Source organism: Alosa sapidissima, chromosome 16 (assembly GCF_018492685.1).
Source record: "Alosa sapidissima isolate fAloSap1 chromosome 16, fAloSap1.pri, whole genome shotgun sequence".
In the NCBI taxonomy this organism is placed as follows: Eukaryota; Metazoa; Chordata; class Actinopteri; order Clupeiformes; family Clupeidae; genus Alosa; species Alosa sapidissima.
In genome coordinates, this window is record NC_055972.1 from 3,807,931 (window position 1) to 3,834,698 (window position 26,768).

The following is a 26,768-nucleotide window of genomic DNA, read 5'->3' on the forward strand; positions in this document are numbered from 1 at the left end:
ATAATAAACAGACTCTGAAACAGTGTATGATGCAGACAACACACCTACAGTACAGACCCGTCTTCTGAAATGTGCACAGTCAAGGCAAAGGACTCACCACAGCTACAGTAGCAAGCAAATGTGAATAACCGGTTACACTTTACTCGACAGTGTCGACATAAGAGTGACATGACACTGTCATGAACGTGTCATAAACAAGTCATAAACGTTTATGACATAACGCTTCTGTTATTAAGTGACATTCGTTTTTTGTCATAGCAAGTTAAGGTTAGGATTAGGGTTAGGTTTAGGGTTGGGATTAGGATTAGAGTTAGAGGTTAGGATTACAGTAGGTTTCATGTGTCATGACAGTGTCATGTGTTCACGACAGTGTCATGTCACTCTTATGTCGATACTGTCAAGTAAAGTGTTACCGAATAACCTAACTTTCAACTTCTGATTGATTAATTGAGTGTGTATTTCTCTCTCTTTTGGTTCAACAGGTAACACACTTTCTAAATGGTCAGCCTGTAGTGTGTGTTAGACCTGGAACAGCAGGTGACCTCTGAAGGTGCTGTGATGGTTTCCATTGTCTATTATCCTATGATTGGCAGGCAGGTAAATATCCACCACATCTCCCACCTCCAGAAGCACACTCACACCGTTAGAGGCGTTTATGGAATGATCATCTCCACCGGTGAACGCCATCACAAGCTTCTCCCTGTTCCTACGGAGATAAGCTCCAATTCCAATAGGGCCGCCACCTCCATAGACGTAAAAATTGAAGTCATAAACTCCCTTCACCGGTGCTGTGAAGAACCCTGAGTGAGAGAGGAACTACAGGTCACACACACATACTACTGAAGACATGACATAGATAGTCTGATATTTTGAAATGACATTCACCTGTGTTGGGGTTGTACACATTGCCCATGTTGGTGATGATGTGTTTGTAGACTAGGGTTTTCCCAACAGTGAAGGGTCCTGTGTATCTGTTTGTGTCTGTCTCCAGGGAGACTGTAAAAGCCATGTTTCTTCCAAGGCACCAAAATCAGAATGATACATTTAAAAATGTACACAGACACACATATAGAAACTAGATGTACCGCAGAGCGGTACAAAATATGACCGCCGCCCAGTCCAGCACATTTTTTCCACAAAAATAAATCACGCTGAAAGGCCTATATGATTCTAACTGTCTCACTAAATTGCATTATCCACACTCAATTCTCACTGGTATCTGCTAAACAGTACCAAAACATGATTAGTTCATAGATTTCACATGTAAAATTCATTTTATACAACCCCACCCCCATCTTGCCTGTTCATAATTCTGAGAAATTCTTGAATTGTGTGCATGTGTGCGTGTACACGTTTATGTTTATGTGTGTGGGTGTGTGTGTGTGTGTGTGTGCGTGCTTGTGTGTTTGCCTGCGTATGTGTGTTTGTGCATGTGCATGCATGCGTACATATATCTACTGTGTTAGTATGTGTCATACGTATGATTACTGTGAATGTATGTGTGTGCGTGTGTATCTGTTTATGCACATGTGTGCACATGGAATGGGTTAACATGACCCCTGTAGCCAAACATACGGAAAAAATTGGTCATCCTAGGCCCTACGGTTCTCAAGATATTCACAGAAAACTGTGTCTGCCCTACCCTCCTTTCGGAGGGTCCAGTACAGCGGGGGGGGGGGGGCTACAGATCAAAACGAAAAACGATGGTTCCATGCTATCCATGTGGGGTTACATGCCCACCAAGTTTCGTGTACCCCGGTCTTTCAGTGTCCCGGGAATCCTTGTTGGTGTACGGTCACTAAATGTACACATATATTATTTTATTGTAAGGCCCCCCATGAACAAAAGTTCACAAAACTTGGCATGCATTTGGAGGGTGTCATAATGATCCTACACTTTCAATTTCGTGCAGTTTTGACCATTTCAGCCAGAGATATTGTGATGAAAACACCTAATTCTTTGCTTTTTAATTTTTAACTAGGTGGCGCTATACATGAAATAAGTGGTAATGGGATGGGTTGACATGCCCCCTTAAGACCAACATACAAAAAAAGGTGGACCTCCTAGGCCCTACGGTTCTCGAGATATTCACAGAAAACTGTCTCCGGCCACCTACAGGCCAGTTGGTGTATAGTAACATAAATTAATTTATTGTGTGGCCCCCCATGAACGGAATTCCACGAAACTTGGCGTGCATTCAGAGGGTGTCATAATGATCCTACACTTCCAATTTCGTGCAGTTTTGACTATGTTAGGTCACAGATACCTGCGATTACAACACCTCATTTTTACTTTTTTGTGTTTAACTAGGTGGCGCTATACATGAAATGAGTGGTTATGGAATGGGTTGACATGGCCCTTTGAGATCAACATACAAAAAAAATGCTCCTCCTAAACCGAGATATTCACAGAAAACTGTGTCTGCCCTACCCTCATTTCGGGGGGTGCAGTTCAGCGGGGGGGCTACAGACCAAAACGAAAAATGATGGTTCCATGCTATCCATATGGGGTTACATGCCCACCAAGTTTCGTCTACCCCGGTCTTTCAGTGTCCCGGGAATCCTTGACGGAAATTTGGACATGCGAAAAATAAAAATAAAAATCTGACTATAATGACCGCCGCATTATAACTGCATTTATCAGAGTTTTCAATCTGGTCGTTGTTATGTGGTTGAAGTTGAATGTATTTTCCTGTGCTCCTCGCGGTCTGCTCTGTCCCTATCTGTTGTGTAGGTGGAGACTGGCCGTGTTATTCCAATTTTGACACGGAGTGACTGACTGACTGAGGGCCGGCCCACTAGTATAAAAGCCGGCCCATTTCCAAGATGGCTCTCTCTCTCCCGTCCTCCCTCCTGACAGACGCTGGCTGGCATTCTTAGTTTACTATTTTTCTTGGTTAAACTCTGCTGAATTATGATGTAAAGCACTTTGTTAATCGTTTTGGTATTTTTAGTTTATGAGTTGAGCGGTTGTACATTTCCTGCACGTTCTTAGTTATAGGTTCAGTGAGTATAGTTTATTAAGTTTCCCACAGAAGACCCACTCTTAACTTTTGTTGGGAGTGGCCTGTGCCCCAGGAACGGGAGGCAGGCAAACACCCCTTTACCACCAGTACCACCACCAGTTTTCTTTTTTATTTTCCTGTCCTATCTTATGTTTGCAGCCGTCTCATATTTTTCTGACAAGTACCCACATTTTGACCATCGGGAAAATCCCTCTTGTGCAAGTTTTCCACCTGAGTGGGCTGAATTCGTAACAGTTTATTAAAGGACAATTCCGGCGCAAAATGAACCTAGGGGTAAATAAGACATGTGTACTGAGTTCGACCGTTCGCTGGGATTTGTTTTCATGCTAGTCGAATGTGACCAGTTTTATTGCAAACCGCTAATTAGCGTTTAACACTAGCCTTCGGGGCAGACGTACAGTAAAAAGTAATCGCTATTTCTATACCACTAACAAGGCTCAAAATAGCACCACACTTACACGGTAGCATAATGAGGGTCTCTACATGTAAACCGAAGCATTGAGAACTTTGTAAGTGTACAGGCACCTTTTTACCTTTCACGTTTGGTTAAATAATAAATTCCAGCGAACGGCCGAACTCGGTACACATTTGTTATTAACCCCAGGTTCATTTTGCGCCGGAATTGTTCTTTAAGTATTTTACATTAAATTGGAGTCCAACTTGTCATTAGGTCACAGTTCAAAAGCCAACATCTAAGCCAATGGTATGGGGGTGCATTAGTGTCTATGGCATGTGCATCTTGCACATCTGGCAAAACGCTAATGCTAAATCATATGTACAAGTTTTGAGCAATATATACTGGCATCCAGGCAACGTTTGAAAAGACCTTTATGTGATTGTTGCCTGGATGCCAGTATATATTGCTCAAAACTTGTACATATGATTCAACATTAGTGTTTTGCAGACATGTGGACTCGAGTCACATGACTTGGACTCGAGTCAGACTCGAGTCATGATTTTAATGACTTCAGACTTGACTTGATAAAATTCGGCATGACTTGCGACTCGACTTGGACTTGAATACTATTCACTCGAGACTTGACTCGGACTTTGCCTCTTTGACTTGTGACGACTTGACATGTCTCGAGTCAAAAACTAAATTTCCTGATCGTGGATCAGTCATCCCAGAGATGCTTTCCCTCCGCGACTAAAAAAAAATAAAAAAAAAATAGCGGAGACAAGCGGCCAGTCTAGAGCACAGTTCAGTGCTGTCGCTACCCCCACATGCGTTACGCACTGTGTGTAGGGCACCAAGAGACAGAGAAACGACCAACATTTAGCCAATAACTAGTAGCTTTACAGCAAACTGATTTGCACTCTTGTTAGAGAACGTTTACAATGTCAAAATGCACCAACAGCATGTTACATAAAGATGATACTTTTCGAGTCCTCTCCATTAAGATCCAACTTGAACTTATGCTAGCCTACTGCATTTAATTGAGAACCCCATCTAAGCACGCACGAGAGGGAGAGAAAACGAGTGGCAGGTTCCAGCTGGCTTGTCATTGTTGATGATGATTGATATTTTCTTTTAAATATAAGAAACGTATAAAAGGAAATCATGAAGGCAACAAATACGAGATTTGGGGAAATTGCGGATTTATCCGGTTCTCACTACTGTTATAAACTATGAGATCCAGGTCACTATGACATAGGCTGCACTCACTGTGATTTGGAAAGTGGACAAGAATATGAAGAGTTGTCTTTGCCTTTGTGTAATGGAAATGGTGAGTCTTGAAGTAGGCCTATTCAATAATTTGTTTACATGAAGCACATTGATATGCCGATTGAAACGCATTCCACTCAGCTAGCTAGGTGGCTACTGGCTACCAGGCTCATAATTCACATTTAATTGCAAACAGAAAATGTCAAGCAAGCATCATGTCAAACATGCATCTATTTCCAAAGGAATGAAAGCTGTTTGTGCCAACTTAATATCATGCTTATCATTGTTAATATTGTGCTTTACATGTGGCACAAACAATGTTTGAGTTTGTGGACTAGCCATAGGCTATATTTGAATGGAGCTGGTAAAAAAAAGATCATTATGAGAATGTGTGGACAGTGGCACACAATGGGCTTAAAGTGACAGTGCACCATTTACAAATGAGATAAACAGCATCAAATGTGTAGTATTTCTTAAGAAATGAATACTTTAAAACAAAATGACTGTCATTATTATCTTTTAAATAATATAAAAGTGTTGACCTTGGCTTCCCTTATGAGTCGCCACTGGCAGACAGCCTAATAAATTGTTTGCAGGCAAATCTGTGGCCTAGCGCAGTGAAATGCCATCAGTCAAATTATTACTCATACTTACAGTGGGCTCTGCAATTTGGAAAAACAATATATATATTTGTCATGTAGCTATATCCGTTTTGTACAGATTACTCTGGTATGCACATGTGTATATTGTATGCGCATGCATATATCGTAAAAGATTTCAAGACATTCAAATTCTGTGGATTAGATGGAAGTGTTAAAATTATGATCGATAGTCTAATAATGCCATTATTAAGTGAAGAGTACCTGATGACTTGTTCAGGACTTGAAAAAGATTGGGACTTGGACTTGGACTCGACTTGGCTTTGATGAGACTTGGACTTGGACTCGACTTGCCCTTCTCTCTATTTACTTGGGACTTGACTTGGACTTGAGTGCTAAGACTTGGGACTTACTTGTGACTTGCCAAACAGTGACTTGGTCCCACCTCTGGTGTTTTGCCATTTCACTGTTTAGCTCAAAAAAAGACGTATTAATCATGATGGGAACACTTTGAAAAAGTTGAATCTAATCTAATTACTAATGTTACATGACATGCATCTGCACGCTCTTGGGTGAACCCAAACCATGAACCCAAACCATGCCCTTACATGCAATCTGTCCATTTGTGTAGGAGGAAAAGAAAGGAGAGGAGAGGAGAGGAGGTAGGTGATAGGTAGGTTAATTTACCTGTATTCCTTTCCTGCAGTCAATATTTGGCCCTCACTGGCTGTCAGTCTGGACTCCAGGGCATCCACTTGGGCTTTGGCCAGTCGGAGCTCCTCTGTCTGCTCTGTCATCAGAGCTTTCATCTCTCTCAGCACAGAGTTGACATCGGTCAGACTAATCCAGTGGTCCCCAAACTACGGCCCGCGGGCCAGATACGGCCCGCCACCTCATTTTGGGTGGCCCCCCAAAACATGTCCGTGGTATATAGCAACCGGCCCGCACGGGAGTACGACATCGTCAAACCATAACCTCCGCAATTTCCCCCATTCATTCTCTATGGCGAGTCTTAACAGTACACATGTAATACTCTTTCTGTCCACTGGTGGTTGTTTTGGCGCTGTTTCGCGTTTGCCATCAAAAACGGAATGAAATGTAGTCCTACCTGCAAACAATGTAAGAGGCCTATGCTGACTGCATCAGTGCTCAAAGTATTCTAAAAGTTTATCAATGAATTGTTAATAACTAACTAACTTATATTCAAGTCATATTTCTGGGACTTTCTGGGATAATTATTTTTATTTGTTCAAATGTTCATACAATGTTCACAAGTTCAGGTGAGTGAAAGTTAGAATGGTGGTCATTTCAGACCACTTCAGCACTTCATAAAATTCTCATAGTTTGAGAACTTTAAATTTTCAGAGTTCAGAGTTCACACATTTTTAATGAAATATACTTTTGGGACTACCTGCTAATACCTATGGGAATGCAAAAGTCTTTTTATTAGTATTATTTAATTTGAGTTACATTTTACACATGATGGCAATATAAACACAGCTAACAATGGTATTAAATTGCAATAGCCTATAGATTAAATGTAATGGAATATTCAACTAAGGTAGACTGCTGTTGTTCACAGCACTAAGCTATTTATGGTTACTGATATACTCCGAGTCACTGGCCCTCTCTTACAGCCAGGCATAGTAAGCTGGCCCTCGGAAGAAAAAGTTTGGGGACCACTGGACTAATCTGTTGGGTGGAGGTTGTGGCAGCACCTGTAGCGTTGTGTTGGCAGCCTCCACTCTCTGCTGCAACCACACCCACACCAGACCACAGCAACAGCAGCACAGCTCCAAGAGTCTTCATCTTCATGCTCAACACACACAGTGTGTCTCTGCTCTGGTCTGTTCACTAGAGTCAGCCCTGCTCTCTCTGTGAGGACTTTGTTCTGCTTCAAAGTCTCTGTTTGAGTTGAGCCCCAGCTAAACAAATGATGACGCCACACATCTGCTCTCTGTGAGGACTTTGTTCAGCTTCAAAGTCTCTGTTTGAGTTGAGCCCCAGCTAAACAAATAATGACACCACACATCGGTCACACAGCACTGTGAGCTTCTTGTATTATGACTGCTAGCGCCAACACCAAGGTCCAATACCGATATCAATTACATGTACCGCATAGCGGTACAAAATATGACCGCCACTCAGTCCTATCAATTACTACCAACAAACGAGTCCGATAACCGATATGTAAAACCGATGTCAGTTATCAAAAAAGGGGAGTAGATAGTAAAATTTAATTTATGCAAACTTTTCTTTCTTCTTTCGTTACACAAAGTGCAGGGAGCTGCCTGCAGAATTTAAGAAAATAAAGTAAAATAAAACTACCAAAGGCCACAGGCCTGCAGAAATAAATGCTATGCACACAGATCTACAGACACCCTGTGCACAAATGGAAACATTCAAAGCCTTGATAATATTTGTCCGTTTCACGGTTTTGTTTGTGCATTGGTCAACTAAAATTTTAGTAGCCTATATAGTACATCTACATGCAATATCTTTACAACAACAACGTCTAACTAGAAATGCAATTCCAAGGAATTACCAGTGCATGAAAATGCTAAAGTTGTGAAACAGATAATACAGAGATGGTTACTACGGTGATGCTAGGATAGACATGGTGGTTGCATAGCTTAATAAAAGTTGATAGTTTAAAAGTAGACTGTTTAAAAGCTGAATGTAGATAGTTTAAAAGTTGTTGATAGACAGTAGATAGTTTAAAAGTTGTTGATAGACAGCTAGTTTAATAGATAGTTTAATGATAGTTTAAAAGTAGACCGTTTAAAAGTTGTTGACAGACTGGAAGTTTAATGAATGTAGATATTCAAATAGTTTAATGGCTGTGTATAGGTAGATATTTGACGATAACTGAAAGTTGGAATGGCTCTAATGTTTGCTAGCAGTTATGCTAAGATTTTTAACTATGCTAACCATGCTACTTAGCTAATGTTTTATAGCAGTGCTAGCAATGCTAACCATGCTACTTAGCTAACGTTTTCTAGCAGTTTTGCTAAACATGCTAACAATATTAGCAATACTAACTATGCTAACCATGCTACTTAGCTAACTTAAGTAACATTTTCTAGCAGTTTTGCTAAACATGTTAACTATGCTAGCAATGCTAACATGCTAACCCATGTGACTTAGCTAACCTAGCTTATCGTTTTTAGTAGTTATGCTAACTATGCTAACTAGCATGCTAACTATGCTAATTATGTGACTTAGCTAACCTAGCTAATCATTTTTAGTAGTTATGCAGCTAACTTAGCTAATAATTTTTAGCAGTTTAGCAGTTGAAACTGGAACTGGAAACTTGAATCTGGAATTCATGCATTTCCACTGAATTATTTTTGGAATCTGATCCCTTATCATACCTGTTCATTCTTACTCGTCACTCGACTTATCGTGACTAAATTCAAGATGGCTGCAAACGCTAAACTTCGTGAAGATAATGTCTGTATAAATCGTCTTGTAAGTAAACTACCAGTGCTTTTTCAAAGTTCTCAATGTCTCGTTTTAAATGTCAGGGCCCTCGGAAGTCTACCAATGAAGTGTGGAGATACATTGAGCCTCGTAAATGGTGTAAAACAGTGAGCATTTAATCTGCTGCCAGCTTGTGACTCCACATTGCCCAAAATGCTTGATTGCATTGTATTCTCCGCATTTTAAATACATTTTGGTGTACCACATGGCATTTTCTTTCAATGAATCTTTTGCTTTGCAATTACCTTCCTGCCCTCCTCTTGGCTGCCTTCACTCCTTTGTCTTCATTAACATTAATCTTTTTGGCCTCAATAATCCAGTTACATAGTCTCTGTTTTTGGTTTTGGATTTTGTAAAATACTTTTCTGAATAAATGCAACTTATAGTCCGGTGCGACTTATATATGTTTTTTTCCTGTTCATGATGCATTTTTTGACTGATGCGACTTATACTCAGGAGCGACTTTTATATGCAGGGAGACACTCAGAGGTAAGAGACGTTCACAAGTGGGATGATCACATATGTCATTACATTGTATGATCACAGACTGCAGGCGGTACTGTGAAGTGGGAACACATCAAGCAGTTCCACGACATAGACCGACAACACACTCTTACACTGGCCCCAAAGTTGAGGGCAAAACATGTCATACTGCCACCTTTTATGAACATGAGCGTCAGGCTGGCCACACCCCCTGTGAAATATTTTTTCAGCCAAGTACCCCCTAACCAGCGCAAAGCATTTTTAGTTGAGAAAAAAAGATTTCAAACAGAGCACTGTGACATCAGTGTCTAATTTATTAAACTTTGGAACCATCGTTTGAGTTTTGACAGTGATTGACAGGTGATGGCGGGTGGCATGTGACCGGTTGGGTCAAACCATCCTGGTATGGGGGGGGGGGGGCCTCTAGGTTTTTAGGGTAATGAAATTGAATAGCCTACTGAAATATACAATTAATTGTATGGAATTATATTTTCTAGAAATATTTATTAAATAATTGTTTTTAAAGTATTTTTAGCATTCAAGATTGTTATTTCATGAACCTGGTTATAATGGAGTTTAATGCTGAAATGAGCTGGTGACCCCAAACTTATGAACGGTAGTGTACATTGTAATTGGATGATTCATTCAAGCTTAATGTGGGACAAGTGCCAAGACATTCCAAATAATGAAGAATGAATTTCCCTCAACACTACAAAGCTTCCTACACAGAATTTGTTCTCAATCACCCGGGAAAATCCATCCGCCCGGGAATTGGCTGCTGCCCTCAAGAGCGCCTCCATAGCAAAGCTGTTCAGTCGAGCAGGGGACACTGCTTACCGGACGCCTCCATAGCAAAGCTGTTCAGTCGAGCAGGGGACACTGCTTACCGGACGCCTCCATAGCAAAGCTGTTCAGTCGAGCAGGGGACACTGCTTACCGGACGCCTCCATAGCTGTTCAGTCAAGCAGGGGAGACTACTTACCGGACGACTCAGAGCCACTCCTGATGAACAAGGCAGACACAGAAGCAGCACCATCACACTTACAAGCAGCACCATCTGAGAGCTTTGTATGGAAACTTTTACAATTACACAACACAGGAAAAGTGAGCAGCGATACACCCCAGATGCTGGCCTTACACAACCATCAGAGCTGTTGGGCAAGCATGTGTGGAAGATGGAAGCTGAGGTGTCAGAGGGTCTTGCACTGTGGTGGAATAAGAATAACATCAAAAACAATATACTACAACAATTGTGCCAGAGCAACATTTGCTCCCAAATTGAAAGTGCTCATTCTGAACATGCTATGCATATAAAAAACCTTATCATGCCAAAATTCGTCATGTGCAGGATTGGGACAGAACTGCACAGAAGAAATAGGCTAAAAGAGCCAAAAAAAAATCTTAAGGCCAAGAGAAAGCTAAAGTGCTTCACTTCCTGAGATAAATCTACTCCTTCATTCAACATAATGTGTTTGGTCTGGTTTTCTGTCTTACACGGGTCATGGCCTCAATAAACAACATCCTGCCCTTTCATTTTAATATGACCTCTTGACATTTGAAACCCAATCAGTTAGGACAGTGTTCAGGTTTTATTGTCATAGCAACCATACACTGTAGTTAACTACTTGAGTCATTACAATTCCATTCTATATACAAAAAACTGTGTGTGATTGCTGACGGTGAATTACATGCGGCCTACTAGCCTACAATCAGCTGACATTACAATGACATTACTTATACAATATGTACAGATTGTGTAACTTTCAAACTTCAGTCAACTGTTTTATATGCTTGCAATAGGTTTAGGTTTTTGCTGATGCCAATGGCAATGCCAGCATTAATCACTCAGTTAAAATTAGAAAAATGTCGACATAGACCGTGGCAGAGAATTTCTAGGGGATGAGGTATTACACGTTGCCACTGTTTCCACCAATGATATACGTATGCTGCATCATCAACAACGTTGTTGGAACTACGGTGTTCAAACGCCGGAGGTAGCGAATTGCGACACAGGTACAATGCTTTCTGGAAACAGGTGTAACAATGTTGTTTTTTGGTCGCAAGTTGCATCATACCACGGTGGTTGAGCAATGTCGTTGCTAACTTTTCTAGAAACGAGCCCCTGATTGGTGGAGTGCTGCAGCGATGGTCGTCCTTCTGGAAGGTTCTCCTCTCTCCACAGAGGAACCCTGGAGCTGTCAGAGTGATCATCGGGTTATTGGTCACCTCCCTAACTAAAGACCTTCTCCCCCAATCACTCAGTTTAGAGGGACGGCCAGCTCTAGGAAGAGTTCTGGTGGTTCCAAACTTCTTCCATTTACGGATGATTGAGGCCACGGTGCTCATTGGGACCTTTAAAGCAGCAGAAATTATTCTGTACCCTTCCCCAGATCTGTGTCTCGAGACAATCCTGTCTCGGGGGTCTACAGACAATTCCTTAGACTTCATGCTTGTTTTGTGGTCTGACATGCCAGACTGATATCATGAACTGTGTATGTATGACACGCCAACAGGGTTGGGTCAGATTACTTTGAAATGTAATCCATTACTGACTACAAATTACATGGCATTTTTTGTAATCAGTAATGCAATCAGTTGGATTACCAAAAACATGTAACGTAATCTGATTACTTTTAGATTACTTCAATAAATATGTCCCTTAAGTAAAAGACACCACCACTGAATTGATGAAAGAATTCTCATTCTATTCTTCTCTTTATTATTTCATTACATCTAAGAAATCTCTTTGCTGTGAGTAAAGCATTCCTGTGTCAGTTAACTGATCTTTTCCTCCACTTTGGGGGTGGTGTTTTGGTGGTTGAAATTTTCAACCCCATCCCAAAATTGATCACTTAAGCCCTCCTTACACTGACAGACTTTGGAAAGATTTGCAAAGATTTGGAAAAGATTTTTGACCCTCTCACATCTAAGACAAGTAGTAGAGTTGTCTGACATCAATGAGTTTACGGAAGTATCATTGAGTTACATCAATATGCTAACTGATTCCATCATCCCAACTGTAAAGATCCGAAGCTTCCCTAACCAGAAGCCATGGGTGGATAGAGAAGTGGGAACGGCATTAAAGACACACCATGACTTATAATGCTGGGCTTATTTCAGGGGATATGACGGATTACAAAGCAGCATCTTATAGTTTACGTAGAGCTATTAAAGATGCTAAGCGGCGCTATAGAGACAGAGTTGAAGCTGATTTCTTGGAGGGTGATCCAGCACGAGTGTGGAAAGGACCCCGAACCATCACTGGCTTTGAAAGAAAGTCCCCTCCTATGATGAATGTGAGTAAAGCCCTCCCTGATAAACTTAATGCTTTTTATGCTCGCTTTGACATGAAAAACACAGGCTATCTTGCACTAGCTGCAGCATGTGAAGCAAGTGAGGATGCACCTTTCTGTATCTCTGAGGTCGATGTGAGCAATGCCTTTAGGAGGGTTAATTGTAGAAAAGCTCCTGGACCGGATGGAATTTCTAACAGGGTTTTGAAATCCTGCGCTGCTCAGTTAGCTCCTGTGTTCACTTATATCTTTAACACATCATTGGCTCAAGAGACAGTTCCTACTTGCCTCAAGCAGTCTGTTATTGTTCCAGTACCGAAAAACAAAAGTCCATCATGTCTGAATGACTACCGCCCAGTAGCCCTGACGTCTACAGTGATGAATTATGTGAGGATGCTGTTCATTGACTTTAGTTCAGCATTCAACACGATAGTACCTCCTTGGTCACAAAGATGAAGGCCTTAGGACTGAACACCACCCTGTGTCACTGGATATTTTACTTCCTCACCAACCGTTCACAAGTGGTTAGAGTGGGGGGTCTGACATCTGACTCATTAACCATCAGCACTGGTGCTCCCCAAGGCTGTGTTTTGAGTCCACTGCTGTACAACATATACACACATGACTGCAAAGCCAACAGTAGTCATACCTCCATCATCAAGTTTGCAGATGACACAGTGATCTTGGGCCTGATTAGTAACAACAATGAACAGCTGTACTTGGATCAGGTTGATGAGGTGGCACAGTGGTGTCAATCTAACAGCTTGACACTGAATATCAATAAAACCAAGGAAATGGTAGTGGATTACAGAAGGCAGCAGCAGAACTACAGTTACACCCCACTAATGATCAGCGGGCAACCTGTAGAGAGAGTCACAAGTTTTAAATACCTTGGTGTCCACATTACTAAAGACTTAACATGGACTGTTAACACTCAATATGTTCTGAAGTCCAGACAACAACTCTACTTCCTTCGTCAGCTAAGGACATTCAAAGTTTCTACATTCATCATGAAGGCCTTCTACACTTCAGCGGTTGAGAGTGTACTGGTAGCATCATCACCTGGTATAGGAACTCCACAGTTAGAGATTGTAGTACTCTGCAGAGAGTAGTGCGCTCAGCTGAACGTACTATAAGAACTCAACTCCCTGCTGAATAAGATATCTATTCCAGAAGAGTACTCCTAAGAGCCCAAAAGATTCTGAAGGACTCTTCTCATCCTAACAATGGATTATTCCTACCGCTGAAATCAAGAAGACGCCTATGTAGTCACAAAGGCCATCCAAACTCTGAAGTCACACTATACTGACTTTGCACACATTCACTCCTCAGCACTCTCAAACATTTCCCAACTCTGAACTCACACTATACTGACTTTGCACTCATTCACTCCTCAGCACTCATGACCCCCCCCCCCCCCACACACACACACACACACACACACCTACAAGACTTTTAGCACTATTACATCCCTCACATACATACAGCACACTGCTTGCTACAGTAAGCCTCCTCTACATACTTGCTGCACACTGCCCCCTCCCTCCCTACATACACAGCACATTGTCTTCAGGATCTTCTCCAACACACATCCTCTACATACTTACAGCACACTGCCCCCACCTACCCACACACACACTACACAGTCACTGCTCCACTCCCCTCCCGCCCACACACACATTTTCACTGTCATCACTCACATACATCATACATACAGTACTCTGCTTGCAATAGTAAGTCCCTTCACCATACTTGGAGTACACTGCCCCCCCCCCTCCCCTACATACACAGCACATTGTCTCATGAGGACGCTTTTCCAACACACATATTGCACACTGCCCTCTCCCCACATACATAGCACACTATCCCATCTCTCCTGTCATCCCCCCAACACACACACCAAGACCCCTGGCAGTTGGGTTAGCCCCTTGAGCCTTGGATCTGCCCTGTTGCTCTTGGGTGCTCCTTGTTGGTGCCCCCCACCCAATCCCAATCCTCCCCCACCTTTCTTATGCAGCCCTTGCCACTTAATCTACTAAACCCCTTTTCTACTGCACCCCCCCCCCCCCCCCCCCCCTGTGTCCTTGTAAGTCACAGACTATGATTTTGCAATGACTAGGGATCTTGCAGGGTCACTATTTACAAGACTGCAACTAGATTCCTTTAAATTGTTACACATCGTGCAATAGATAAACAGGAACTGAAATGATAGCCTAGACTAAACTCAAAGTCGTATTTTCGTGTTTCTACAGCATTGTTTCATGCGTGACATCCCTAACCGATATAGAGTTGTTCTGTCCTGTGGAAGAGCTGACTTATATGTATAAGAAATTACAAATATTATAAGAATAACAAAGTTATAGAAAGACTTTGTTTGATATTGTAGCGATCTCACCCTCAGACAAGATTCACCTTTGGCCAGGACGGCCATTTATTGGAACAGGAAGACTCAGACATACGGATAACTACATAGGGCAACACAGGGGTAGTCTCAGCCGCACATGTTACACACAATAAGGGTTTACCACACACATCAACACGGGGATAAGCACGAGGTACAACCAAAGAGACTAACACGCTAACAAATACACAACATGCTAAACGTAACTACAACTATTATAACCGACATTACACATTCTAGCATTCACTCGCACTGCATTCTGGGAGACACTCATTCAACGTTAAACATGTACATCCACCGACACTACAATATTGTCGTAACGGCAAAACTAGAAAAAGACTGACTCCGTTTTTAAAAGCCCGAACCCGTTTACAGCCCGACATTATTTAAATGTCTGCACGCACACAGCTCTTTTGCCTTTTGTCAAGAGTGAGTAACATTTGACATCATTTATTCATGACTAACGTAGCCTAGGCCACTTGGAAGTTGGAATAAAGAAATAAAATAGCCCAAGTCCTCTCAGCATTCTGAAGTTTGCGGGGACCCTCCCATACGCAGCCCCAACATTAATTAGTTCTTGCTCCAGCTTTTCAAACCCCTCGCCATTTACGATATTAAAAGGCCTAATGTCTTTACAGCGAAAGCTGACACACTTCTTCTTCGTAACCATTTGTTTCACCTTTGCAGGGTTTGATTTTGTTGCTGTAGCCTAACAAACGTGATCCTGATGGGCACTGACAGCTTTGATCAACATGCCTTATCAGCGACGAATTCCCTGTCGTTCTACAGAATGTTGCATCCTTTGGATTTTACATAACCACTGGCTCATTATTCTCATTATGCACATGATCAAAACTTTTCCACACCTCAGACTTTGCTTTCTTTGCCGGTGCAACTAAAACGCCAGTCACAAGAGGCCAGCCTCTGTTTCACCTCCTAAGCATCCATTTCTGCATCTTTCTCGCAGCTAACCGAAACGCATCACCTGACCGCTCATTTAGCCTACCGCCAAGCCCGAGCCCAGCCAGAGCCCGCGTGAAATGATAGAAATGAAGCTCTACAGTGAAGTGCCAAATTTGACAAAAAAAACTGCCGAGACCTTGGTCATTCCCAAGTGTATGGCGGTCTCCGGCGATGGGAAGCTGCCAACACCCGATTGCGCAATATAAACATTCTCCGCCTTCTCCTTCTAATCGATATTAAACAAAATATTTTCAAAATGAAGGAATGAATTAGGCCTATAGGGCCTAGGCTATTCCGACCGCAGAGAGGAGGGCGTCCATTTCACTCAACATAGGCAAAGTGTCCCAAAATACTTAGAATCAATAGGTGTTGGAAATGCTGACTAATGCGCATGAGTTGGATGGAAACACGCTAAATGAATTTAGCTTTCGCTGGATTTTTTTGACCCAGAGACATGGCCTGAGATTGAATGACACCATGTCCATTTCAATTGTGGGGGTGAAAAATTATTCCTTTGGGATGTTTTTCAACCAGGGGGACCTGGTGACTTTCTCAAGGTAAACGGTAACACTAAAACAAGAGGCTACATTAAGATTAGGAGGAAAAGATCAGGCAGTGTGCTGAGAGACCTCCCCCAATAGTAAATAAGTTAGTATAGATACTCTTTTGATCCCGTGAGAGAAAATTTGGTCTCCCAATCCGTGAATTAGTGAAGCACACAGAGCACACACCAACCCGGAGCAGTGAGCTGTCTGCTACAGCAGCGCTCAGGGATCAGTGAGGGGTTAGGTGCCTTGCTCAAGGGCACTTCAGCCGTGGATGTGGGCATGGGAGAGCAGTGCTCAACCACTTCCCCCGCCCACATTTTTTCTTGTCAAATTAAAAGATAGCTAGGCTATCATAAAAAGTTGCATTGTTCGCATGATAAAATGTAATCAGGTAATCCCCAACAATGTAACTGTAATCTGATTACACAATTGTTTTATTGTAATCTGGGCTGATTATAGTTACTTGATTTTTGTAATCCATATTACATGTAATCCGTTACTACCCAACCCTGCACGCCTAGCCTGTTATCTAACGCATAATAGCATTTTTGCAATTTGCCGTGTTTATCAACGCCATAACCCTAACTCTAGAGGGCGCCATATATGCGGAAGTGAGACGATAAGTGGCGTGTATGTTTACGCGGCATTGATATACACGCAGATAGCTCAAAACGCATGCAGATAACACGCCAGTTGGCTATTTTTGAAGTGCCGTGTATATTTATTTAAACCATGATACCACGTTGGACATGCACTGTTAACTGTGTGCCTTTCTAAATCATGTCCAATCAACTGAATGTACCACAGGTGGACTCCAATTAAGCTGTAGAAACATCTCAAGGTTGATCAGTGGAAACAGAATGCACCTGAGCTCAATTTTGAGCTTGATCGCAAAGGCTGTAAATACAGTGATTCTTTTTTATTTTAATACATTTGCAAAAATCTCAAACAAACTTTTTTTTTAAGTTGTCATTATGGGGTATTATGTGTAGAATTTTGAGGAAAAAATGTATTTAATCCATTTTGGAATAAGGCGGTAACAGAACAAAATTTGGAAAAAGTGAAGCACTGTGAATACTTTCCATATGCACTGTACATATATTTTATTTTGCATGCAAAAAGAGGTGTGTACAGTTAATAGCAACTTTAAGCCATAATATACATATTTTATATTGCATACATCATTAATACAATTATGCTACATTATACTATCCTCCAAAGAATGCCACCTGGCTCTGCTACCAAGAGAGGGGCAAGGAGAGGGGGTTTAAGGTACTTCTATACTCTTGCACGCATAGCTCTACAATGAAAGATACGAGAGCTATGAAATTATGAATTTTTCTTTTTTGGACAATGTACCGGTAGTTAAGGCGAGACACGTGTGTTGCTTACGCGGCTCGGCTGCCTTTAGCATGCAGGTCTTGACAAATAGACCTCTGAAGTTCACCTACAAAAAAGCTGCCATCTTTGACATCCGGTATCTGGCAATTTTTCCGATGGGAAAATAACATGGGGATTTTGAATTATCGCACCTGTTAAACTCTCACGAGGATGAAAACGTCTGAAATGCAGACGTTTTCCTGAACACACTTTTGTCCTCTGCCTTCGGATGGGTACTGTGATCTCCGGTACGTAAAGGCGGCACACTTAGATTTTTGCTGCCGCAGAGCTAACTTGCAATGCAACTTGCCATAGGTAGTTAGCTTCAATTAACAACCGGATCTCCTTATATGGGCAAAGATGGTCGTTTTGGTTCTTTTTTGTAGGCCAACTTCAGAGGTCTATGCACCCTCTGAGAAAGGCTTGGCTGCCTTAGCAATTTCCCAAGCGATGATGTAGCTTGCCTTCACTGCCCCTTGAAACGAAATGGAATGTAGGAATAACGAAATTGAGACACTCCTCTTTATGAAGTGGTGCAGTAAAAATAATTAAGAGTTGAAGATACCTTTCGTGTGTGTATCTCGACATTTGGAGAATACGGCTTGCTGTTTCTGTAGCGCATACCTGTCAACACTCCCGTTTTTCCCGGGTTCTCCCGTATTTCAAGGTCATCTCCCGGCACCTTCCCGTTTCGTTATTTCTCCCGGAAAACTCCCGTAATTTTCATGGCCATAAAACTTCATTTTAAAATCATTGATCCATTCATTTTTTCTAGGGCTGTCAAAATAACTGATTAATTTCGACTAATTAATTTGAGAAAAAATAACTGATTAACAAAAATAGTGCAGATTAATCAATTCCGTATGACGAGTTCAATGCAAAGAAATAGTGTTGAGATTGAGGGGAGTGTTAATTTATTTTCATTGTGTCCCCTAGGTTATATCTGTGGCCTGAAATGCCTTGTAGTGAAAAAAAAAAACTTCTTCCCGAAGCACTTTTGAATTTATTTTCTCAGCATATTAGGTCATATCACAGATTATTATGGCCATTATTTGAACAGTGAAAATTATAATAAAAGAGTTTTTGAACTTTAATGTCACTAATGCTGATTATTCAATGATTCGATTTGAATTTAAATATTTCAAATACTGTCACAGGAAAAATTATATATGTGATTAATTTAGATTAATTAATCACAGGAAAAAAAAATCTCCCGTTTTTGGAAAGCTAAATGTTGACAGGTATGCTGTAGCGATGATGATTGATGATCAACACCTGAGTAAATGATTTGTGTTCCTTTTATAGTTTCCTGTGTATTTAAGGTCTTGTGTTTGCCTTTGCTTGGTCATTATGGTGTGTCAACGTTGGTTTCTCTGTACATGTTAGTGATCGTGAGATGAAGCTTCTTGAAGCTTTTCAGCCAGATGTGTTGGAAAGTGATTCATTTCTTAACTCGAAAAATTCCAAACACAAAAGCAACAGAAAATGTGTCTTTTGGTCCGCGTGCCCGATGCATTCATACTTAACCCTACACAGGCGTTAAAATTAAAAATGAGATTCTGAACTCTGTTCTCCAATCGAGGCAGGAGATGTGGTGGCACCATTCTGCAGACATCCTCTCAAGTGCTGCCTCTATTGTGCGCATCAGGCCCATCGATGTCTCAGCGAATTATTCTGAGATTTCCTGCTGCGCTTTGCAGGAGACCTTTGCATGCTAGCAGCTGACGTGCTGTGTTGAAACACTCAAAAGTCACAAAAAGGCGCCTGAACTGGTGTTAGTAGGTATTAGGGCCACACAAAGAAAAAACATTTTTGCCATAACTAGATTAAATTAGAAATTTCGAGAATAACTAGTTAGTATAGTTGTTGCTAAACCCGATTCACCAATTTGTACAATTTCACCAAATCATCTCGCTACACAAGGCATTTTGTTGAGTCGTCGGCAAACTGACTGTACGATTCAGTGGCAGCTAGGGGAGAAGCGGGAGGAATAAAACAGTTTTTAATTAAACATCATTTACAAAACCGTTCAGGAGTTATTCAGATGTCGAACGTGCGTTTTATTTAGTTTGTCACTCTTGGCCCGGAGAAATGAAACGGGGACGAAAGAAACGTACAGTTTAAGCTATGTAGGCCAACACTTCCCACAACTTCAATATTTGACAATCATGAATGGTACATCAAATAGGTGTTATTTCAGATAGATCTGCCATCCTTTGGAGCGGTCATTCTCTCCAAACTAGTTTTGATTGACATGCCAAGATGAAATTAAGATTAAAATCAATATGATATTTCGAGATTAAAATCAATATGATATTTCAACTTTATTCTCAAAATGTCAATGTCGGAGTCAACACTCCTTTAATTTTAAGCTGCAGCCAGTTAAAATATACACATCAACCTACCGAAATCGAAGCCCCTCTTTCTACTCTGAAATCACCGGTGTGGAAGTATTTTGTCTTTCACGTTACGTAACACTAACTTAGCCTATAAGTTCCCAGACCCCATCTCAATGAGATCTCAGTGAGATGGAGTTTGGCGTTAGCCAGTCTAAAATAAAAGCCCCCCAAAACAAAAAAGGGCAAAAAAAGTAACATTTAAGGAATGCATTAATTAATCGAAAATGAAATCGAATCGAGGATTTGGAGAATTGTGACACCCCCTATTCACTACTCTATTCGAATCGAGTTCTTCTTCGATGCGTTGCAAAGCCGCGGCGTCTCCTCGATCATGCTCATCAGCTCTTCGAGTGCATCGGTCCAGAGTCATGATCCAAAATCCAATAGAAATCCAATACAATAATCCAAACGATGATAAGAGTGTGGTGTCATTGTTTGCGCCATCACTGTTTATCTGGTATGTTGACTTGTCACTTCCTGTCTTCTTGTGCACTGATTTGCTAGTCAAGGGCTAGCACTCTACCCAGTGGCGGAACAAGTCAGAGCGGGGGCGGGGCACATGACCAGGCCCTTTATTAAACTCATCATAACATAATTTTACAACATAGGCTACACATGCCCGCAACAGCGGGTCTTACAAGCGTCAGTACAACGGAGAGCAACTATGTAATTTTGAAGTCCATCGAACGTACATGAAGTGTAACCAAGAGAACAACAACAAAAAATATTAGGCTACATGACCCCTAATAATAAAACAACAATAATACGCAGCACTATTTGAAGGGCATACGACGAGCCTTGCGCTCCGCAAACTCGTCCACGATGCTCTGTGTATGTCCATTTTCTTTGCTCTCTCATTCTCTATGGTGGTTTTGAATGATCTTTAACTTGGAGAATGAGCACTCAGAGGTTGCAACGGTGACGGGAAGAGTCAAAAATAAAATTAGGGCGGTGCAAATCTCACTGAATGCAGAAGTTACTGCTGAGTGGTTGCATTGGCGGAGCTAGGGTGTGGTTTCGGGGGCTCAAGCCCCGAATCTCTTTTCAAAAGCCCCGAATATTTTTTTGTATGTGTTTTGAATTTCCAACGATTCTAATTTCTAATTTAACTTCCCCTCGGTTTCTCTATAAATGTTACAAAATGAAGCCTACTATTACTGAGCAAATATCCCTTACTTTCAACGCCCAATATTGACAGATAATCTGATTTCCCACACGATGAGTTTAGGCAATGCCAGAGCCGAGATGCGGTTTACGTCATAAACCTGGCAGGAAACTTCAGAGCGGCGCAGTCAGTTTAAACAGCAAGCCAGTAAGAAAAACTATTGTCAAGACATTATGCAATTAGGCTACTGTACCCCGGAATACAAAAATAAACTTCAGAAAGACAGAAAGTTTGTTGTACTGTATTCTGTAGTCTGTATTCTGTAGTCTCAATGACCGAATCAGTAGATATAGGCCTACCTGTTGTCAGTTGAGTTCGTTCAATTTATTGTAGGCTAGTAGCCTAGGCAAATATGAAACGGAGATGTAACGTGGCTACCGGCGGGATTTTGAACTTGCATGTTTCATGCATTTTAAGGCAAACAATACCATGGGATTGATGTGTTCTCCATTTGAGGAACGTAATCAATTGCGGAAGTGCACAGACAACTCAGACACAGAGCGCATATAGGCCTAGGTTAGGCTACTTTCACTTTCTAGAGCGCATTTATTAGGCTACGTAAAATATGCTTCATACCAAAACAACGATCTAACATTATCAAATGTATCATGACGTGTTGTCACAAAGACTTACTCCAATTAGATAACACGGTGCGTGCCATAAGGAGAGGACTATTAAGAGTGTCGGGTCAGGACGGATCACTTGACAACTGCAGAGATAACTGGCCTTTGGCCATAGCAACCATCCATTTAGAACGACTGGCCTTCATAGCAACCAAGGATCTTAGCTGTGATTCATGTAGCTACAGTATGCATGCAATGTGATGCAAAGTATAGAAAGGTGATGAAATATACAGAGACAGGTCAAGAAATATAGTGCAATGTAGACAGTAGTATACAGTTGATTTACAGAAGGTGGTTTAGAGTAATATGAATTAAATATAAATATGTGCAGTGTATTAGCAGTCTCATTCTCATACAATAAGTAGAATAATGAATGTAGATGTAGCAGTAACATTATAATAGTAGAAATAATAATATAGATATATGCAGTGTATTAACAGAATATAATAAAACAGAATAAATATGGATATTCAATATGACAAATATATAACAGATATGTACATAACATACAGCTATGTGCAGTGTGGAAACGGTGTCATTGTAGTGCAGAAACAACATTATAAGCAGCAATCCAGGCCATGCACACGGCGCTGAAAAGCTGGCTTGCAGCAGTGGACGGGTCAGGCCTCCCTGGGAAATTTAAAGCCTGGATATATCAGCATGGCATCCTGCCAAGGCTTTTGTGGCCTTTGCTGATGTATCAGGTCCCAGTAACAACAGTGGAGACCTTGGAGCGAAACATCAGCCAGTTCCTGCGCAGGTGGCTGGGCCTGCCGAAGAGCCTAAGCTGCATTGCCCTGTATGGGCACACCAACAAGCTGCAGCTCCCGTTCTCAGGCCTGACAGAGGAATTCAAGGTAACCAGAGCCAGGGAGGTGTTACTTTACCGAGACTCAGCCGACACCAGAGTCTCCTCTGCAGGCATAGAGGTCAGGACTGGACGGAAGTGGAGGGCGCAGGAGGCAGTCCAGCAGGCAGAGGCAAGATTGCGGCACAGTGTGCTAGTAGGCTCTGTGGCAGTTGGGCGACCAGGACTTGGCTGCCACAAGGCACTGCGCTATGACAGAGCGCAGGGAAGGGACAGACGGCAGATGATTCAGGGCGAGGTCCGAGAAGAGGTGGAAGAGGAGTGGCTCAGCAAAACGGTGGCCATGCGTCAGCAGGGGGCCTGGACCAATTGGGAGCATGCACTGACTCGGAAAATCACCTGGTCAGAACTTTGGAGGTCAGAGCCAGCAAGAATAAAGTTCCTGATCCATCCAGTTTATAGAGAAATCTGCATTGCTGGGGGCTAGCTGAAGCACCATCCTGTCCCCTGTGCCCTGCAAGAGGATCGCTGGAGCACATCTTGAGCTGCTGCCCGAAAGCACTGGGAGAGGGGAGGTACAGATGGCGCCATGACCAGGTGCTGAAGGCAGTAGCGGACACCATCCGTGCGGGAATCCAGCAAAGCAAGCTCCAGCCCCTTAGCAAGGCCACACATTGCTTTCGTCAGGGCCGGCGAGAAGCCTCAGTCACAGCCAAAGGTCCCAGCTGGGCTGCTATCTACAGCAGGAGATTGGCAGCTGAAGGTGGACCTGGGGAGACAATTGAAGTTTCCAGAGCACATCACCAGCACCAAGCTCAGGCCAGACATGATCCTAACATCAGAGAGTACAAAGCAAGTGGTGCTACTGGAACTCACAGTCCCCTGGGAAGACCGGATTGAGGAAGCGTTTGAGCGGAAAAGGGCGAAGTATCTGGAACTGGTGGAGGACTGCAGGCTGAAGGGGTGGAGGGACTGCTGTGAGCCAATCGAGGTTGGCTGCAGGGGATTCCCAGGACAGAGCCTGCACCGATCACTCAGGCTGCTTGGAATTAGAGGTGCTCAAGAAAGGAAAGCCACCAGAAACATCTGTGAGGCAGCTGAGAGAGCCTCTAGGTGGCTATGGATCAAAAGGGGCGACACATGGCTTAGTGCGCTGCTTGGACACAAGTCGGGGTCTGATCAGCCCCGGCTGGGTCGCCCAGGTGAGTGTGTCTGATGATCTGAGACCCGAAACACCCTGTGACCCTGGGTTCATCACTGAGGATGTGTCCAAGCTGCACCACTAAGGTGTTTCTTATAACTAAGAGTAGTAAGAATAAGTCTATGTGCAGGATGAATAGTATAAAGATCAGTAGAATAACTATGTATAAATGTAATTACAGTAGGCCTATGTACATTTGTAAATAAATAGAAAACTATGGGTGAGAGGGATAAATTAATTTTATTTAATCGTAAAAGTAAATTGCATTCAATTAAAGTGCAATTAAAAATCTTTCCAGTAGGCTTTAATGTCACGCAAAAAGTACAACCAAAGCTGAGCTTGATCAACTAGAACGTCTAAAGAACCAGAACTTGAGTGTAGTTTTTTGCTGGGTCCCAGGCCATGTTGGTCTGAGGGGAAATGAGAAAGCGGACAGTGCTGCTAAGCAAGCCCACAATGAAGAAGTCACAGAATGTCATATCCCTTCCCCAGACCTTAAACCTATACTGAACTCTTACATCTCAGATAAGTGGCAATCTGAATGGGATTAATGTATATGCATAAATAATTCCAATTTTGAAAATGTTCCACCACTTTTCATGGACTTTTGGTATGTGATATGGGAAGGTTTCATGAACTGAATACAACAAAAATCATTTCTGTTGCAATTAGTTTTGGGTTGGGTGATTTTTTCTCACAGATTGCTGTGAGAAAATCCTGTGTAGATAATCCTGTGAACATTTCAGATGCAACACCATTGCCAAACGCACATGGCAGCAGGTGAAAATGAAATACAAAAACATTATTCAGAATAGTAGGTTTATATAGTTATAGCTTGCATTAATATTTCTTAATTATGAAAACATGTAGGCCTAGTTTATAGCCTTCACTTGGCCTCTGTTTTACAGCTAACAAGAAACAGGTGTCTTTGAACACTACTGTAGGAGGAAAGGCACCAGAGTGTTTTACAGTAGCAGAGGAGTTGGCCATCGCAAATAATAGTGGAAAGCTGATTATGGAAGGGGTTGAGGGAGGCATTCGGTCGGATTCTGGTGCTGTGGAAATGTGTAGCCTTTATGTGCAGGGTACAGTAATATGACATTCAATTCAATACGTTTGTTAAAATGGTGATTTTAATTTATTAGACATACTGTAGGCCTATGTCCGATTTATTTTCGGACATACAGTATTCTTGCTCAGATGTTCAGCATCACCGATGGAATGAATGTCCACGTACGGGCATTGCCCAGATAAGCCAGTAACCCTGCTTCGTAGTACAGGCCCTAGGTCTATTTCTTTGATAGTCAACATCATGCTACCACATAACAAATACCAAATAACAATACAAAAGTTTCTTACAAACCTTCCTGCATACTTCTTAAATGTGCTGCAGTCAGATGGGTGTCCTAAAGACATAACTAGATCTTGAGCATCTATTACCAGTGTTGAATGAGCAGTTTTTGCAGTGATCACTACTGGACATTTCACATTGCTAGACAGCACTTGAGTGAGGATAGACTTATTTCCACTTCACAAATAACCATAGCTATCTGCAATAGCTACAGTACAGGGACATTAATCAGTTCATAGCTGAGGATTTGTCTTCATAGCTGAGGATTTGTCCTAGGTCCACTTCCCTTTCAGCATCATATGCAGTAAATGATGCACTGGAGAATGTTTCTTTTTGTTGCACTATAAAGGATATCTTGTCTAAATGTTTTGCAAATAATGCAATCTCCATAGCACTCTTCAGCAACCCTCAAACCGGCACACTCTTCCATTTTTTTGCATGGCTGGAATTTGAATGATAGGAAAGAGCACCAGTGAGATGTTTTTACTAGGCAAGCACAGTCGCCTTTACAGTAAAAGAAAAATACAGTGTAAATCCTCTGTTAAGACTGACAACTGTTCATAATAGTTAGTGACAAAGTACTTTCTATAGAAAAATGAGCAGTCACCTACTATTCTATCAATTTATTATCAAGGAATCTATTTTGCTTCTAAACGTCATACTGAATTTTAGCTATTATTATTATTTATATTTTAATTTTAGTTTATTTTAATTTGCTACTTGAGGGTCATTTGGGTAATTCCTGTCCTGTCCTACAACATATCTGATACATAAAGAATATATTAATGCCTTATTTTTTGCAATTCCTATGATATCTGATGGCAAAACCAAAAAGTATGTGAATTATGCTAATTAGCAAGCTTAAAACTCAAAATTGAGCTTGGTAAACGAAATATTTGAATTCAGCACCCTCAAATTGTGTGAAATAGCCCCTTTACCGACTTTTCCTCAAATTTGCCAACAGGACTTTTTCTGAACGTTTCTTAGCTATCTGCTCTCCCTCTAAATAGGGTAGCAGTAGTACACGCCCCACACAAGGGGAGCCACTATCCTCCATTTATGCAGTGATCGGGTTCCCTTTTTAACATTGAGTTTTATTGGCAGAATCCAAGATTTTCCCAGAATTTGTCAAAGCCTTATTTTTCTGAGCAATGAATGCACATTTCGGCCACGGTGTCATGATCTCCAAACCCTCCTCTCCATTTCAGGAGAATGTCGTGACAGTATGACCCTCCAGTCGAAAGTTCGAAAGTTCATCTACATTAATGAAGGTGTACACCAAGTTTGTTTTGTACTCCGGCTTCTGTCTGGCGTGGAACCGAGGCGTTTAAACGTCAGTCATACGTCAGTGACACGCCCCTGTGCAAGCGGGAACTGAAC

General features: G+C 41.8%; 1 protein-coding gene, 1 long non-coding RNA gene and 1 pseudogene across 2 annotated transcripts; 1 reads left to right on the forward strand and 2 right to left on the reverse strand.

Moving 5' to 3' along the window:
- Positions 1-459: 459 nt before the first annotated feature.
- Positions 460-1,009, reverse strand: LOC121685150 (complement C1q-like protein 3). Its single transcript, XM_042065502.1, has 2 exons — positions 886-1,009; positions 460-800 (listed from the first exon to the last, which is right to left on the reverse strand). The coding sequence occupies exons 1-2, from the start codon at positions 1,007-1,009 to the stop codon at positions 520-522; spliced, it is 405 nt and encodes a 134-aa protein (XP_041921436.1). The 3' UTR covers positions 460-519.
- Positions 1,010-8,654: 7,645 nt separating this feature from the next.
- Positions 8,655-17,312, reverse strand: LOC121685156. The gene is made up of 3 exons (XR_006023276.1): positions 17,224-17,312; positions 12,613-12,617; positions 8,655-8,664 (listed from the first exon to the last, which is right to left on the reverse strand). It is a non-coding gene; the product is annotated as an uncharacterized LOC121685156 (long non-coding RNA).
- A 5,294-nt stretch (positions 17,313-22,606) lies between these two features.
- On the forward strand, positions 22,607-24,052 carry LOC121685557 (annotated as a pseudogene).
- Positions 24,053-26,768: the final 2,716 nt, after the last annotated feature.

Excerpts from the sequence above, each read along its gene's own strand:
- LOC121685150 (XM_042065502.1), bottom strand. The coding sequence starts at position 1,009 with ATGGCTTTTACAGTCTCCCTGGAGACAGACACAAACAGATACACAGGA. Across the intron at positions 801-885 it reads TGTGTACAACCCCAACACAG|GGTTCTTCACAGCACCGGTG; the intron begins GTGAATGTCATT and ends TCTCTCACTCAG.